The sequence below is a fragment of the Ovis canadensis genome, chromosome 7 (genome assembly GCF_042477335.2).
Source record: "Ovis canadensis isolate MfBH-ARS-UI-01 breed Bighorn chromosome 7, ARS-UI_OviCan_v2, whole genome shotgun sequence".
In the NCBI taxonomy this organism is placed as follows: domain Eukaryota; kingdom Metazoa; phylum Chordata; class Mammalia; order Artiodactyla; family Bovidae; genus Ovis; species Ovis canadensis.
In genome coordinates this window covers 39,135,927-39,150,401 of record NC_091251.1, presented here as the reverse complement: position 1 = coordinate 39,150,401, position 14,475 = coordinate 39,135,927, and the positions used below count along the sequence as shown (strand labels likewise).

General features: G+C 42.2%; 1 protein-coding gene across 1 annotated transcript in view; it reads right to left on the bottom strand.

The window, feature by feature from the left end:
- Positions 1–14,475, bottom strand: part of AVEN (apoptosis and caspase activation inhibitor) — a 195,995-nt gene that overhangs the window by 3,505 nt on the left and 178,015 nt on the right. The window contains exons 4-5 of the mRNA XM_069597510.1: positions 6,756–6,826; positions 1,194–1,289 (exon numbers count right to left, since the gene is read on the bottom strand). Of these exons, the coding sequence (XP_069453611.1) occupies positions 1,194–1,289; positions 6,756–6,826 (167 nt within the window). The remainder of the gene's footprint in view (positions 1–1,193; positions 1,290–6,755; positions 6,827–14,475) is intronic.

The following is a 14,475-nucleotide window of genomic DNA, read 5'->3' as shown; positions in this document are numbered from 1 at the left end:
TCTCAGAACAAACTCATACTCTGTCCAAGCCTCACTGATACTAGCCACCACTGGGTCGCACAAGCTGGAACACCCAGAAGAATTCTCTGCCTGCTCCTGCTCCATCACCAGCATTTCACCAAGTCCTATTAATTCTACTTTTGTAGTTCAGTTCTTGGTTAAGTCCAGTTCCCCACCATTGCTGGTCCAGGCTACAGTATTACTCACCTGAACCATGCCAGAGCCGCGTAATTCGCCTCTCCTCACCCCTCTACACTTGCATGGGTGTGCATATGCAGACTTCCGCATAAACACACCCACCCCAATCCCACAGTCTTCTCTCCATTCTGCAGCCAGAATGCTCTTTGTTATTGTTATCATTATTACTAGCACTACTATTACAGATCTGATTGGGTTGCTGCTAAGTTGCTTCAGTCGTGTCCGACTCTGTGCGACCTCATAGATGGCAGTTCACCAGGCTTCGCCATCCCTGAGATTCTCCAGGCAAGAACACTGGAGTGGGCTGCCATTTCCTTCTCCAGTGCGTGAAAGTAAAGTCGCTCAGTCGTGTCCGACTCTTAGCAACCCCATGGACTGCAGCCTACCAGGCTCCTCCATCCATGGGATTTTCCAGGCAAGAGTGCTGGAGTGGGGTGCTACCCTTCTTTAAATCTCAACTCTAATGTTCCTATACTTTGGCTCTCAGTTTATCTGTAACTTCTTCAGAAAAGTCATTCCTACATCATACCAAAGTAGATCAGGTTCATTATTATAAACTCTCATAGCCCATGGTGCTTATCCTTCACAGGACTTAGTGCAATTTGATAACTTGATTAATACCCATCTTTCCCAACAGATTAAGCTCCATGAGGGCAAGAACCATGTCAGTCTATTCACCACTGTAACCTGAGTGCCTAATACAGAGCCTGGCACATAAACATTTTGGGTACAACACAAGCCAGACTCCGTACTTTGACATTTCATTCAATTCTGTTACATTTTATCCTTTAAAATGTTCCAAATCAATAAAACAGGATAAAAACTTTGAAAAGTATTTCATTCTCCCTCAAAACTTTACAAAATTCTGATACAAAACCCTCAGCCTGTTGAAAGGAAAAGCTGATTCTGAGACATCCTGCAGGGAGATATTTTTCAGTTTCCTTCTTCTCCTGCCCTAATTTATACCAGCCTCAAGATGTCATTAGGGTTCTTACCTGAACCAATTCCGCAGCAACATTGAGTCGGAGTGAGAGAGGCAATTCTTGAAGGGCTCGAACCAATGACTCACAGTCCACATAAAATGCTGAATTCTATAGAAAACAGAGAAATTGATCAATCAAGATGACTATATATGACCTTTCAGAAATAAAAGGGCACAAGACGATAGTAGTAACTGTAAATAAATCATCCACTACTTTTAGCTGGGAGTAATCTGATCATAAATCACACCTGATATGGTTCTAATTTCTATCATTTCTGCATGAAGATAAGCAAAACCAAAACCACCTTCTTGAACCACAGCTCAGGCGGTCAGAGTAGCAGCAGGGTAGCAATCACTCGAATCAAGACTGTATGGTATGGGAATTCCCCAGTGGTCCAATAGTTAGGACTCTGTGCTTCCACTGGGCTGGGGGCAGTATGGGTTTGATCCCCGGTCAGGGAACTAAGATCCTACAGGCTGCACTGCATGGCTAAAGGGGGAAAAAAAAAAGACTACATGGTAATCTGGAAACTGTGGATGTTCTTGAAATTACAGAGAAAATTCAAAGCATTTAATGAAACGTAACTGGACACCTCCTCCTTATTCAGATGGCTGGCCTTTGGGAGAGCAGTGGAGAGCTGTCTCGACAGTGACTTGGGGCTGACAGGCACAGCCAGAGGAGCCCATGTGCATACACTTTTCCAAACAGAAATCGGGGGGTGGAAACTTACCCTCCAGCTGGCAGCTCTATGTGTGAGGCCAACACTAAAACTCCCTGGGACTCCATTCCCATTCACAGGCACAAAGTCCCTTCCAGGCAATGCCTTCACAGATTGGAATGCCTTCTCAAACACAGTCAGATTATCTCATGACCCCTAACAGCTGCTTCCAGGTACGCTGGCCATCCAAGAGAAGGGAAAAACTAAAAGGTGGGTGAAATCACCACATTAGAGTCAGATACCACCAACCACCTCATCCACCAAGGACTGTCACAGGTCTAGGTAGAACTGTGCCTTCTGCTGTAATCACAGACTTCAAGTTAGAGAAGAAAACCCAGGGGTCATGGAGTCTCAAATCCACTATAACGATGACTTGGGTAGATGGGTTTATGATGACTGGAGGTAGGGAGCCATTCCTGGCGTTCTCAAGAAGAGCCCCAGCCTAAACCCAGACTCACTCAAACTCCTGAGCCTCACAACAGAAGTACACAGGGATCAAAAAATGCAATATGGCTTTTCAGCTGCCCTTTTGAAAGTTTCTGGAGCTGGCTAGCTCTTAGGGGAGCAATGCCGGCAGCAGCAGATGTGGCCCCTTGCCCTGGAAAAAAAAAAAACTCACATCTAAAAATAGAGAGAGCATTTAGGGAGCAGGATGGAGGAAAACAGAGCTCTGGCAGGAGAGCAGGAAATTCAGCGCACACACATGCCCTGCCTCAGTCCTGCACTCAGCACACACAGGGCTTCATTAGGGCCAGCACGGCCAGCCTTTGTTTTGAAGTTTGAAGATAATCTCTCAGACCACTAGAAAAATGTGATCCCAAATGTGTAAAACATGAGTAAATCGCCTCATTACAAAACGGAAATCTCACCCTTCCCACTGCTGAGGTGTCTGCAAAGACACCACGTATAGACCCCCTGCTCCCTCCACCATGCCTGCCAACGACTCAGAGCTGCTAACCACTCTCAGGCCTCCAGAGGAGGGCCACTGAGATGTGCTGCAGTCCAGCTACAAGAGCTCAAAACTCCACTTACAGCCTCTAATCAGACCATCATACCTTCCTCAGCAGCTACAGAACTCATTGTCCACATGTGGGGACTCAAGGCCACTTCACAGCGGAAGTGCCCAAATCAAGCAATACTTAGGAGTAAGCTGGGGTGCCTTCCATGTACAGAGTCCCATCCAGAACTGCACTCTTGGGGTGAAGTGAGGGAGGAAATATATGCCATTAGGAGCCACGTGCTCAGGAACCACCACATGTCACCCAGTGCTTGCTGGTGCTTGAAGAAGCTCTATGGAATAAACAAGTCACTAGTCAACAGAACTGAAAAGTAAAAAGAAAAGAAAAAAGCCTCAGATGATTTTAAAAAAATAATGGGCCTATTTTTTCACCCTACAAAGTTCTCCTCCCACCTCACATTCCTTCCTCCCATATTCCCACACTGTCCAAAGAACAGGTCTGAAACCCTCACTCAGGGATTGAAGAAATGGGGCCAACACGGCTGAAGCAGGGACCCTGACTGCCAGGCCGCATCCCCCTCACCCTGCACGTGAGCCACAGACTTGTGAAGGCCAGTCACAGCCACGGTGCTGGGCACTCTCCTGCCAGGGGCTTCCCCAGGACCCTCTGGCAGCTCTACTTTCTCATGTCACCAGCTGCACTGGGGACAGGGAAGCACATGAGGAGTAGACAGACAGGTAGGTAGACAGACAGATGGATAGCCAACAAGCAGACAGGTAGGTAGGCAGACGGACAGACAGGTAGAAGATAGATATACAGACAGATTCTCCTCTTCTTTTTCCCTCTCAAGTAAGCAAAAATAAAGAGAACCAAAAGAGGAGTGAAGTGGGACACAAAGCAGTTCCGATGGCGAAGGGATGAATTCGGTTTGGGGTGTGTCCTACTAATACTTCAGCTCAACACACTCATGGTCAAGACTGCCTTCTTTTGCCCCAGCAGCTGTCTCTGCTCACCTCGTCATCATGCTGGGGAGCTCATAGCCCCTGCAAATCTTTCTCGTCCTTATGTCTCCTCTCTGGCCTGTGACGTATTCTCCCTCGTCCTCCACACAGTCTCATCCGTCAGTGAACCGTCTTCCCTGCCACAGCCCCACGCTGTCAGCCCATATCCCCTCCCGTTACCCAACACAATATCCTCTCACTGCTTTTCCTCCTCCAACCTCGGACCTCTTCAGTCCCTCCTTCCCAAAACTGTGGAGGTCCAATCTAGCCACTTCCATTTTCTTGCTAAACAATACTCTTCTGAACAAGTAACAGTAGGAATAAAGGCTAATTTTGAGTGCTTCCCATGCGTCAGGAACTGCACAGAAGAACTTTTATTTATAACCCAATCTAATCCTAATGACAACTCTGAGTTATACTTAATGATTAGTTCCATTTTACAGATGAGAACTGGGATTTACACTCAGGATTGTGTCTCCGAAGGCTATGCTCTTACCCACACACTAAACTGCCCCCAGATGAAAATGAAAACCAAACTGTTGGTACTAAGTGGCCTAGACCTACGCTGGAAGCCTCCTCTTCTGAGAAGACCACAGTCCAGCTATGCTCCCAACTCTGAGCACAGCCTGGACTTTCAGATCTCATTGTTCTCCTGTTGTTCCCCAGAGAGGACCTACCAGAACCATACTCATCCACCAAGGCCCATTCAAATGATCTTCATCCCATGCTCCTACTCTCAATCACTGCCAGTCCAAAGCAGATTTCTCCCACCAAGGCAATGGCACCCCACTCCAGTACTCTTGCCTAGAAAATCCCATGGATGGAGGAGCCTGGTAGGCTGCAGTCCATGGGGTCGCTAGGAGTCAGACACAACTGAGCGACTTCATTTTCACTTTTCACTTTCATGCATTGGAGAAGGAAATGGCAACCCACTCCAGTGTTCTTGCCTGGAGAATCCCAGGGATGGGGGAGCCTGGTGGGCTGCCGTCTATGGGGTCACACAGAGTCGGACACGACTGAAGCGACTGAGCAGCAGTAGCATTATACCAATTGTCTTACGTTGCATTCTTTTTCATTTATCATTTAAATATTTATTGATCATCTACCACATGTCATCTACCACTATGCTAAGGCAAGGGGCCTAGGGTGGTGAACAAGCATGAGCTTTGTCTCATTCATCTTTGAATAAAGGGCATCTGATAGAATATATAATAAAGAACAAGTGCTCAGTATTTTGATGAATGAAGAACCTTAGAATCATCTGAAAATCTTAAGATAACTAAAATGTTCTCTTTTAGCCAACATGGTTCTAAGGAATTGAAATGCGAGTTATTTGGCTTTCACTAAATTCTGTTAATCTCTTTTTAACTTGTCCTACAACTCTCAACCATACTCAGTTCAGTTCAGTTGCTCAGTTGTGTCCGACTCTTTGCGACCCCATGAACCATAGCACGCCAGGCCTCCTTGTCCATCACCAACTCCTGGAGTTCACCCCAACCCATGTCCATCAAGTCGGTGATGCCATCCAACCATCTCATCCTCTGTTGTCCCCTTCTCCTCCCACCTTCAATCTTTCCCAGCATCAGGGTCTTTTCAAGTGAGTCAGCTCTTCACATCAGGTGGCCAAAGTATTGGAGTTTCAGCTTCAACATCAGTCCTTCCAATGAACACCTAGGACTGATCTCCTTTAGGATGGACTGGTCGGATCTCCTTGCAGTCCAAGGGACTCTCAAGAGTCTCCTCCAACACCACAGTTCAAAAGCATCAATTCTTCAGTGCTCAGCTTTCTTTATAGTCCAACTCTCACATCCATATATGACCACTGGAAAAACCATAGCCTTGACTAGACAGACCTCTGTTGGCAAAGTAATGGCTCTGCTCAGGTATATCCCAAACAGGCTCAAGATAAACAAATATTTTTAATTTCCAACTTTTTCTATGTTGTAATACATACTCTTTGTAAAGTGACAGGCAGTTATTTTACAAGTCACTTCCCTCCCCTCTGTCTTTCTGAAAAGTCAATGTCCATCCCAAACAACTGAACATAACACCAGCCAACCTAGGAGTGCAAGTCACCTGTTGTGCGTGTACTGAGCTGACAGCAGAATGGGGAGGAAGGGACCACACCTTACTCATCAGGTCTGCGCTCGGTCTCCTGTCTGAAGCTGTGGGCGGACTGTCTGATCACTGTACCCGACAGTATGCTCCAGCCCTGGGGTTGGGGAGCATATGCCAAACCACCACTCAATTCATTCTCTGTGCATTTTTACAGGGTGAAAATACCTGTCATCTCTCATATGAAAAGAATCAGTGAAATCCTGCTTGGAGAATCGTCAAAACTCCTTAGGGAGGAAAATAAGGCAGGAATACAAAGAAAATAAAGTGTGTGGGCTTTATGGATTCATTGAAAGACTGTGATACTTGTTCTTATTTTATAGCTTTCTGCTCCTAATTATAGATAAAAGAGTTATTTAAAACTACGAAGTTAAGGATTCTCTTATGTAATACCAAAAACAGTGTGGGAGAAAAAAACTGAATTCTCAACTAATTCTAAGAGGAATTTTCACAGAAAGGGAAAAAGCGGAAGGCAAGGTAATCCACTCAAAATCATAACCATAACCTTCGACCCTGCAACCCAGTCTGTATGAACTACAGTCACTGATGAACTGTATGAGGAGTTCACACAGTGGCCTGGTATGAAGGTCAACTCCAGCTCCAAGAACTTGTAAAATTTAAGCTCCCTGAAAACTTTCTGAGCAATTTAGGTAACTGAAACTGTACACAAAGCACTAGACTCTTCTCTATGTGAAGACTCCATCTAAACAACAGTGCGAAAGATGCTGGTCTTTATCCTTGAGAAGAGCTAACCCACATTCAACACAAAGCTTCGCCTTACCTGTTTGGGGCATGACACTTCACCATCCCACTCTTTCTCCTCGGCAAACCGAAACTGTGAGAAGGAGTCCCCTGGGAACAGAAAAAAACACACAGCTTTATATCAAAGCCAAAGGCGAACACTCAGTTCTCTAAATTTCCCTTTGGAAGGAAAAGTGCTGTTTCTGAAGAGCTGACCATTTAATAGAAGGTCCTGGTCCACAGCTTTCCACAGCAACCTGTGTGTAGGGGGCACTTGAAAATATTGTTGACAGCTGTATTCATTGTTTTATTCAACTCTCAACAAGCCACCATCCCACACACTTGAGAAACAGCTTAACAGTCCAGGCCTGCAGACATGGCCATCTACCCATTTTAAGCATATTTTCATCTCTCTATAATGTATGCAAGGAAACTGATATGTATAATTTTGGGGGTAGGCAAGTAGAAAAGGAAGGAGAAAACCATAACTGAAGGAAAGCAATTCTCCACTGACCCATAATATGACGACTTAAAATATCCTTTGAAGTGAGGTTACCAACCTCAACCATCACTCCAAAAATCACCTGGTAAGAATGTCAGATGCAAAATAAAACCCAAAGGATGTGCCTTAGATTAGTCAATGTGAATCATGACGCATGGCTGGAATGAGCATGAGCTCCTGGAATAAAGGAAAATGAATCAAGATAAACAAGCCTGACAGATGATTCTGCACAAGGAGCCTGACACAAGGCCTGTTTTGTAAACGTGTATTTGCCTGACTGTTTGCATTAGGGATAGCTAATTTATAAGCAAAGAATTATTTCTCTACCTAGCTTTCAGGACCCTCCAAAATGTGGTCCTACCTCATTAATGCACATTTACTTCCTATTTCTTCAGACTTTCTGCTCCAGAGTCAGCCTCTTTTCACATTTTGAACATACTTCATTTCCTATCCTATCCTCATTTTTCTTTTAATCCTTCTCCCTTGTCTGAAGACCCACACACTTCTACCCATTCATATCCTATTTATATTTCAAGATTCAGGTACAGGCCCACTTCCTCCTCCTATGATATCTCTCAGGTTACTTAACCATGGAATCCATTCTTTACTTCTAACTTAAAAGGGGGAGAAAAGAAGGGAAGAATTCCAAATTAAAGAGACAAAGATAAAACCTCCAGCATCTAACACTTGACAAGATCAAGTTCAAGGTAAAACAGAACAAGAACATCAGTCTTTATCATGAGGAAGGATAAAATCACAATCATTAGTCACTAGCAAATCAATTTGATCTCCCAAAAGTATGACATAAAGGATCTGAATTGATAAGGTCTTGTCTGTGCATGTGGATATATAAGTGTGTGTATACATATATGTATTGTGATTCTATGTGGATACTTCATAAATATTTGTGCAATATTGGTATTTTAAAAGGACTATAGAAAGGTTACAAAGAAAAAAACCTTTAAAAATACCCTAAAATGTAGCAGTCATACAAACCATATTTGCCAGTGATTATCATTTGTAGCACATATAGGCAAAGAGCCTATCTCTCACATACAAAGAATTTCTTCAAATTAACCAGAACAAAACCACCTAGTAGGAAAACAGGAAAGGGTGTGAGAATAAGAAATGCAAGTGGCTAATATGTATATATGAAATGAGTCATGAATAAGTAAAAAATCAGTCTGGTAGATTTTTTAAAACTTGGTCAAACAGCTGAATATTTTATGAAATAGTGTTACTTTTGGCATTCATGAACTTTTATATTAAAAATGATCCTATGACTGCATGGATCCTATACTATGTAATCAGTACTAGATATCATCAGTCATCAGTTCAGTCACTCAGTCACGTCTGACACTTTGCAACTCCATGGACTACAGCACGCCAGGCTTCCCTGTCCATCACCAAGTCCTGGAGCTTGCTCAAACTCATGTCCATCAAGTCGGTGACGCCATCCAACCATCTCATCCACTGTCATCCTAGATAACAGTAATGCAAACGAGGCATGCTCTATGTATTTTTAATATCTAAATATTCAAATACAGGTAAGTTTCCAACAGTGGCAAATAGCTTATTGGAAATCAATGCTCTTACAGAAAACAACTAGGAACATTCCCCCACCACTATCCAAAAAAATCTACCTGAGGACATTAGAGAGTTACCAAGGCAGTGAGGATGTGAGGGACAAAGTTCCCAGATTGAAGAAAAGCACAAAGAGGTGAGTCTAACATTTAGACCTGCTTTTCCCTTTGAGTTTAGTTTCCAAAGTGATACTGAGAGACTGAAAAATAAAGCGTCAAGTAATAGCCAGGAGGTTGTAAAACTACCGAGAACTTCCACTAGTTTTATGCCACTGGGTGGACAAAAATGGGAGTTCAGGGCCCACGGGTGAAGAAGAGTCCTGGAAAATCAAAACTTTTAGATGAAACCCTTGAGGACTACATCTTAGAAGTAGGGATGAAGGAGAAGAGGCCAGGCTCACAAAGTCTGGGGCAAAGGAGTGAATCAACTCAATCTCTGATTCTGACTAAAAGAAGCAAAAGTAAATCCTTTTTGGAGAAAAATGACATTATCAATAGCCTAGAATTATCTCTACTATATATTATATACAGTATCCAAAATTCATTAAAAACCATCAGGTATATCAGGAGATGAGACCAAGATAACAGAAAACTAGAGAGAGGAGTAAACCAACCAACCAACCAACCAAATCCAATCAAAAAATGGGCAGAAGACCTAAATAGACATTTCTCCAAAGAAGACATATACAGACAGACAAAAAGCACATGAAAAGATGCTCAACCCTGCTAATTATTTAGTTCAGTTCAGTTGCTCAGTCGTGTCCGATTCTGCAACCCCATGGACTACAGCACGCCAGGCTTCCCTGTCTATCACCAGCTCCTGGAGCTTGCTCAAAATAACGTCCATTTCATCGGTGATGCCATCCAACCATCTCATTCTCTATTGTCCCCTTCTCCTCCTGCCTTCAATCCTTCCCAGCATCAGAGTCTTTTCCAATGAATCGGTTCTTCGCATGAGGTGGCCAAAGTACTGGAGTTTCAGCTTTAGCATCATTCCTTCCACAGAAATCCCAGGGCTGATCTCCTTCAGAAGGGACTGGTTGGATTTCCTTGCAGTTCAAGGGACTCTCAAGAGTCTTCTCCAACACCACAGTTCAAAAGTTTCAATTCTTCGGGGTTCAACTTTCTTTATAGTCCAACTCTCATATCCATACATGACTACTGGGAAAACCATAGCTTTGACTAGATGGACAAAGGTTGGCAAAGTAATGCCTCTGCTTTTTAACATGCTGTCTACGTTTGTCATAACTTTTCTTTCAAGGAGCAAGCATCATTTAATTTTATGGCTGCAGTCATCATCTGCAGTGATTTTGGAGCCCAAGAAAATAAAGTCTGTGACTGTTTCCATTGTGTCCCCATCTATTTGCCATGAAGTGATGGGACCAGATGCCATGATCTTCGTTTTCTGAATGTTGAGTTTTAAGCCAGCTTTTTTCACTCTCTTTCACTTTCATTGAGAGGCTCTTTAGTTCTTCACTTTCTGCCATAAGGGTGGTGTCATCTGCATATCTGAGGTCACTGATATTTCTCCTGGCAATCTTGATTCCAGCTTGGTCTTCATCCAGCCTGGCATTTCGCATGATGTACTCTGCATAGAAGTTAAATAAGCAGGGTGACAATATACAGCCTTGACATACTCCTTTCTCAATTTTGAAACAGTCTGTTGTTCCATGTCTGATTCTAACGCTGCTTCTTGACTTAAAGATTTCTCAGGAGGCAGGTCAGGTGGTCTGGTATTCCTATCTCTTGAAGAATTTTCCAGAGTCTGTTGTGATCCACATAGTCAAAGGCTTTGGTGTAGTCAATAAAAACAGAAGTAGATGTTTTTCTGGAACTCTCTTGCTTTTTCTATAATCCAAAGAATGTTGGCAATTTGATCTCTGGTTCCTCTGCTTTTTCTAAATCCAGCTTGAACAGTTCTCAGTTCACTTACTGTTGAAGCCTGGCTTGGAGAACTTTGAGCTTAAAATTTTTTGAGAACCATTTAAAAAAAAACCCAGTTATCAGACACAAATCTTGTGGGTTTTGCAATGTAAAAATTTCAAAAATAGGAAAAACTATAAAAAATCACAATGACCTTCATAAAGTCATTTTTTTCTGTTCCATTATGATTTATTACAGGATAGTGAAGATATTAATAGTTCCCGGTGCTATAGAGTAGGATCTTGTTGTCTATTTTGTATATAATAGTTTGCATCTGCTAATCCCAAACTATTAATTTATCCCTTCCCAAACCCCTTTCCCCTCTTGTGACTGTAAGTTTGATTTCTATGTCTGTGATTCTGCTTCTGTTTTGTAAATAAGTTCATTTGTATTGTGTTTTAGATTCCACATATAAGTGATATCGTATTGTAATTGTCTCTCTGACCAAGAAGTCATTCTTGATTGATGCCAAATACTCACATAAAAAAATACAAAGAAAAGAAAGTGAGAAAAATAGATATTTAAGCACTTTTTGTTTACAGTAATCAAACTTCAAAACAACACAATTTTAAAATCCTAATGAAGCACATAGAGGCTAATCTTAAAAAAATAAGCTGGTTAAATGACTACTAAAGAACGTCTTACATGGAACCATAAAAGACCCCAAATTACTAACGCAATCCTGATGGAAGTCAAGCAGGAGGCACAGTGCTCTTAGACTTCAGACAATACTGTAATACAAAGTTACAGTAATCAAAACAGTATGGTATTGGCATTATACAAAAACAGATATATGGATCAATGGAATGAAACAGAGTGCCAAAAAATAAACCCACATACCGACAGTCAATTAATCTTCAACAAAGAATGCCAACCTCTCTAATTCTCTCACTAAAGATGAAAGTATGTCCAGATTTGTCAAAATTACAACTACTAGAATCAAGAGTACTTCTAGAAAACATGTTACCAAACTCTTCTTATATCGAGACGTACAAAACAATGGCAGTATTAGTAAATGTGTTACTCCTATATCTTGTACATCAGACATTTGGATTCCTTTAAATAAGGAAGCATGATGTATTCACAAAGCATTCAATTCTCCTCCTGCTTTACTCGCTGGTTGAGAGAGTTCCTGTCTCTCACACTAACAGCATGAATCAGAATGAAGAAGTACAGAATGGAACCCGGTGAAGAACAGGGAAAGCCAACTGTCGCTGACATGGAATAAACAGGGTGAAATGTGTCTCAGGGGTCATAAGCATCCAAAGTTTTAGACACTCACCTGCTGAGTGTTCAGAAAGTAATTAAAGCAGAGCATAATGAATAGAATCAGAAGCACAAAACGAGTTTAGCATTTTCTTCCTTCTCTTTCTTCAAAGACTAATTTCATGATGTATAAGAGGCTGTGGAACTGCCTTACTGTTTACTTACACCATATTCTCAAACAAGATGGAGACAAGCTAGTGTTTATTGCATAAGGTGCTTGAATAACAGCAACAAAATTCCATAATAGTCTACTTTGCAGCTAGTGTTTATTATACAGGCTGCTTGAACAACAGTAACAAAATCCCATAATTTTCTACTTTGTAGATAACAATAGCAAAATGGAAGGCCTGCTAAATCCAATGATTATTTTTTATGAAGTAATTTATTCACTAGAATCTGCTGAAAATGGGGGAAGGGGGAAAAGAGGGATTTAAACAAAACTGATGCACCTTGAGAGTTCACATTTTTCCTGTGTTATAAAAATCCCATTCTATTGCAACAAAGCTGAAGTTGGTGTAATACAATAAAAGCTGAGATACAGGTGATACAGAAACAGTTCTGTGTCTCTTGAAGTTCAACAGCATCGCTCTACTGCCACATTTCTGGAGCCAAAATTAATGACAGATTTTTTTTTTCTAATCAATTAACTGCAAAAAGCAGCAAAAAAAAAAAGTTAGAAAGTTAGGTCTATGTGATCTTAGGTATCAGAAAGAATATTTCAAGCAGTGCACAATGCACATGAAAACATATTCAGCATCACTAATTATGCAAATCAAAACTACAATGAGATATCACCTTGAACCAATCAGAACGGCCAGCACGAAAAAGTGCACAGCCTTTCAGCCTGTGGACACTGTCAAGTAAGCATCACTGAAGTCTCTCCCTGCTCCACTGCCATCATGTTTAAGTCAGCGTCTCTAAGAGCCTGAACAGCCACGGAAGCTCTTCCTTGGTGGACTGGGCTTTGAAGCAGCTGATGAGAGCCTGAGGAGCCATTCTGAGCAGTGGGGAACGCTCACAGACTGTATGGTATTGAGGGATCCAAACACCACGTGTTCCAGAGGCTTCGAGTGTGTCACGCGTGCCAGTACGGAGGAGGTCGATGTGGCCAAGGAGGCAAGGCCACGCAAGGTGGACAGAAGAGCTGTGGAACCGCAGGGGGCCGCCTCAAGGGAAGATGCTCGAAGACCTGCTGCTCACGTCACTGTGGAAAAGACTTTTGTTGGTGGCATTAAAGAAGACACTGAACAACATAACGCAAGAGATTATTTTGAATAATATGGGAAAATTGAAGTGATTGAAATCATGACTAAGTGGCAAAAAGAGAGGCTCTGCTTTTGTGATTTGATGCCCATGATTCCGTAGACAAGACTGTCATCCAGAAATACCACACTGTGAATGGCTACAACTGTGAAGCAAGGAAAACCCTATCTAGGTAAGAGATGGCTAGTACTTCATCCAGCCAAAGAGGTCTAAGTGGTTTGGAGACTTTGGTGGTGGTTGTGAAGGTGGTCTTGGTGGGAATGACAACTTGGGTCGTGGAGGAAACTTCAGTGGTCGAGGTGGGCAGCTGTGGCGGTGGTGGATATGATGGCAGCGGGGATGGCTACAACTGATTTGGTACTGATGGAAGCAATTTTGGAGGTGGCAGAAGCTACAGTGACTTTGGCAATTACAGTCAATCTTCAAATTTTGGACATAAAAGGAGAAAACTGTAAACAGAAGTTTTGGCCCTTATAGTGGTGGAGGCCAACACTTTGCCAAACCAACGAAACCAAGGTGGCTATGGCGGTTCCAGCAGCAGTAGCTATGGCAGCAGCAGAAGGCTTTAATTACTGCCAGGAAACAAAGCTTGGCAGGAGAGGAGAGGGAGAGAAGTGACAGGGAAGTTACAGATTTGTGAACTCAGCCAAGCACAGTGGTGGCAGGGCCTTGGCTAAAGAAGACATGTTTTAGACAATACTCGTGTGTATGGGCAAAAACTTGAGGGCCGTACTTGTGATTAACTGCATAACAGGTTATTTTAGTTTCTGTTCTATGGAAAGTGTAAAGCACTCCAACAAAGAGTTTTAATGTAGATTTTCTTTTTGCACCAATGCTGTTGATTGTTATATATATAACAGTTTGAGCACAACACTGAATTAATATGTCTTAAAAAATTGTAAATATTAAATTCTGGAAAAGGGGTGGAGAAAAGGGAAGCTTCCTACACTGTTGGTGGGAATGTAAGTTGGTATAGCCACTCTGGAAAACAGTATGGAGGTTCCTTAAAAAACTAAAATTACCTCCTAGAGTAATGGAAAGAAAAACAAAAGTAAACAAGTGGGACCTGATTAAACTTAAAAGCTTTTGCACAGTAAAGGATACTATAAGCAAGCTGAAAAGACAACCCTCAGAATGGGAGAAAACAATAGCAAATGAAAGAAGTGACAAAGGATTAATTTCCAAAATATATAAGCAGCTCATACAATTCAATACCAGAAAAA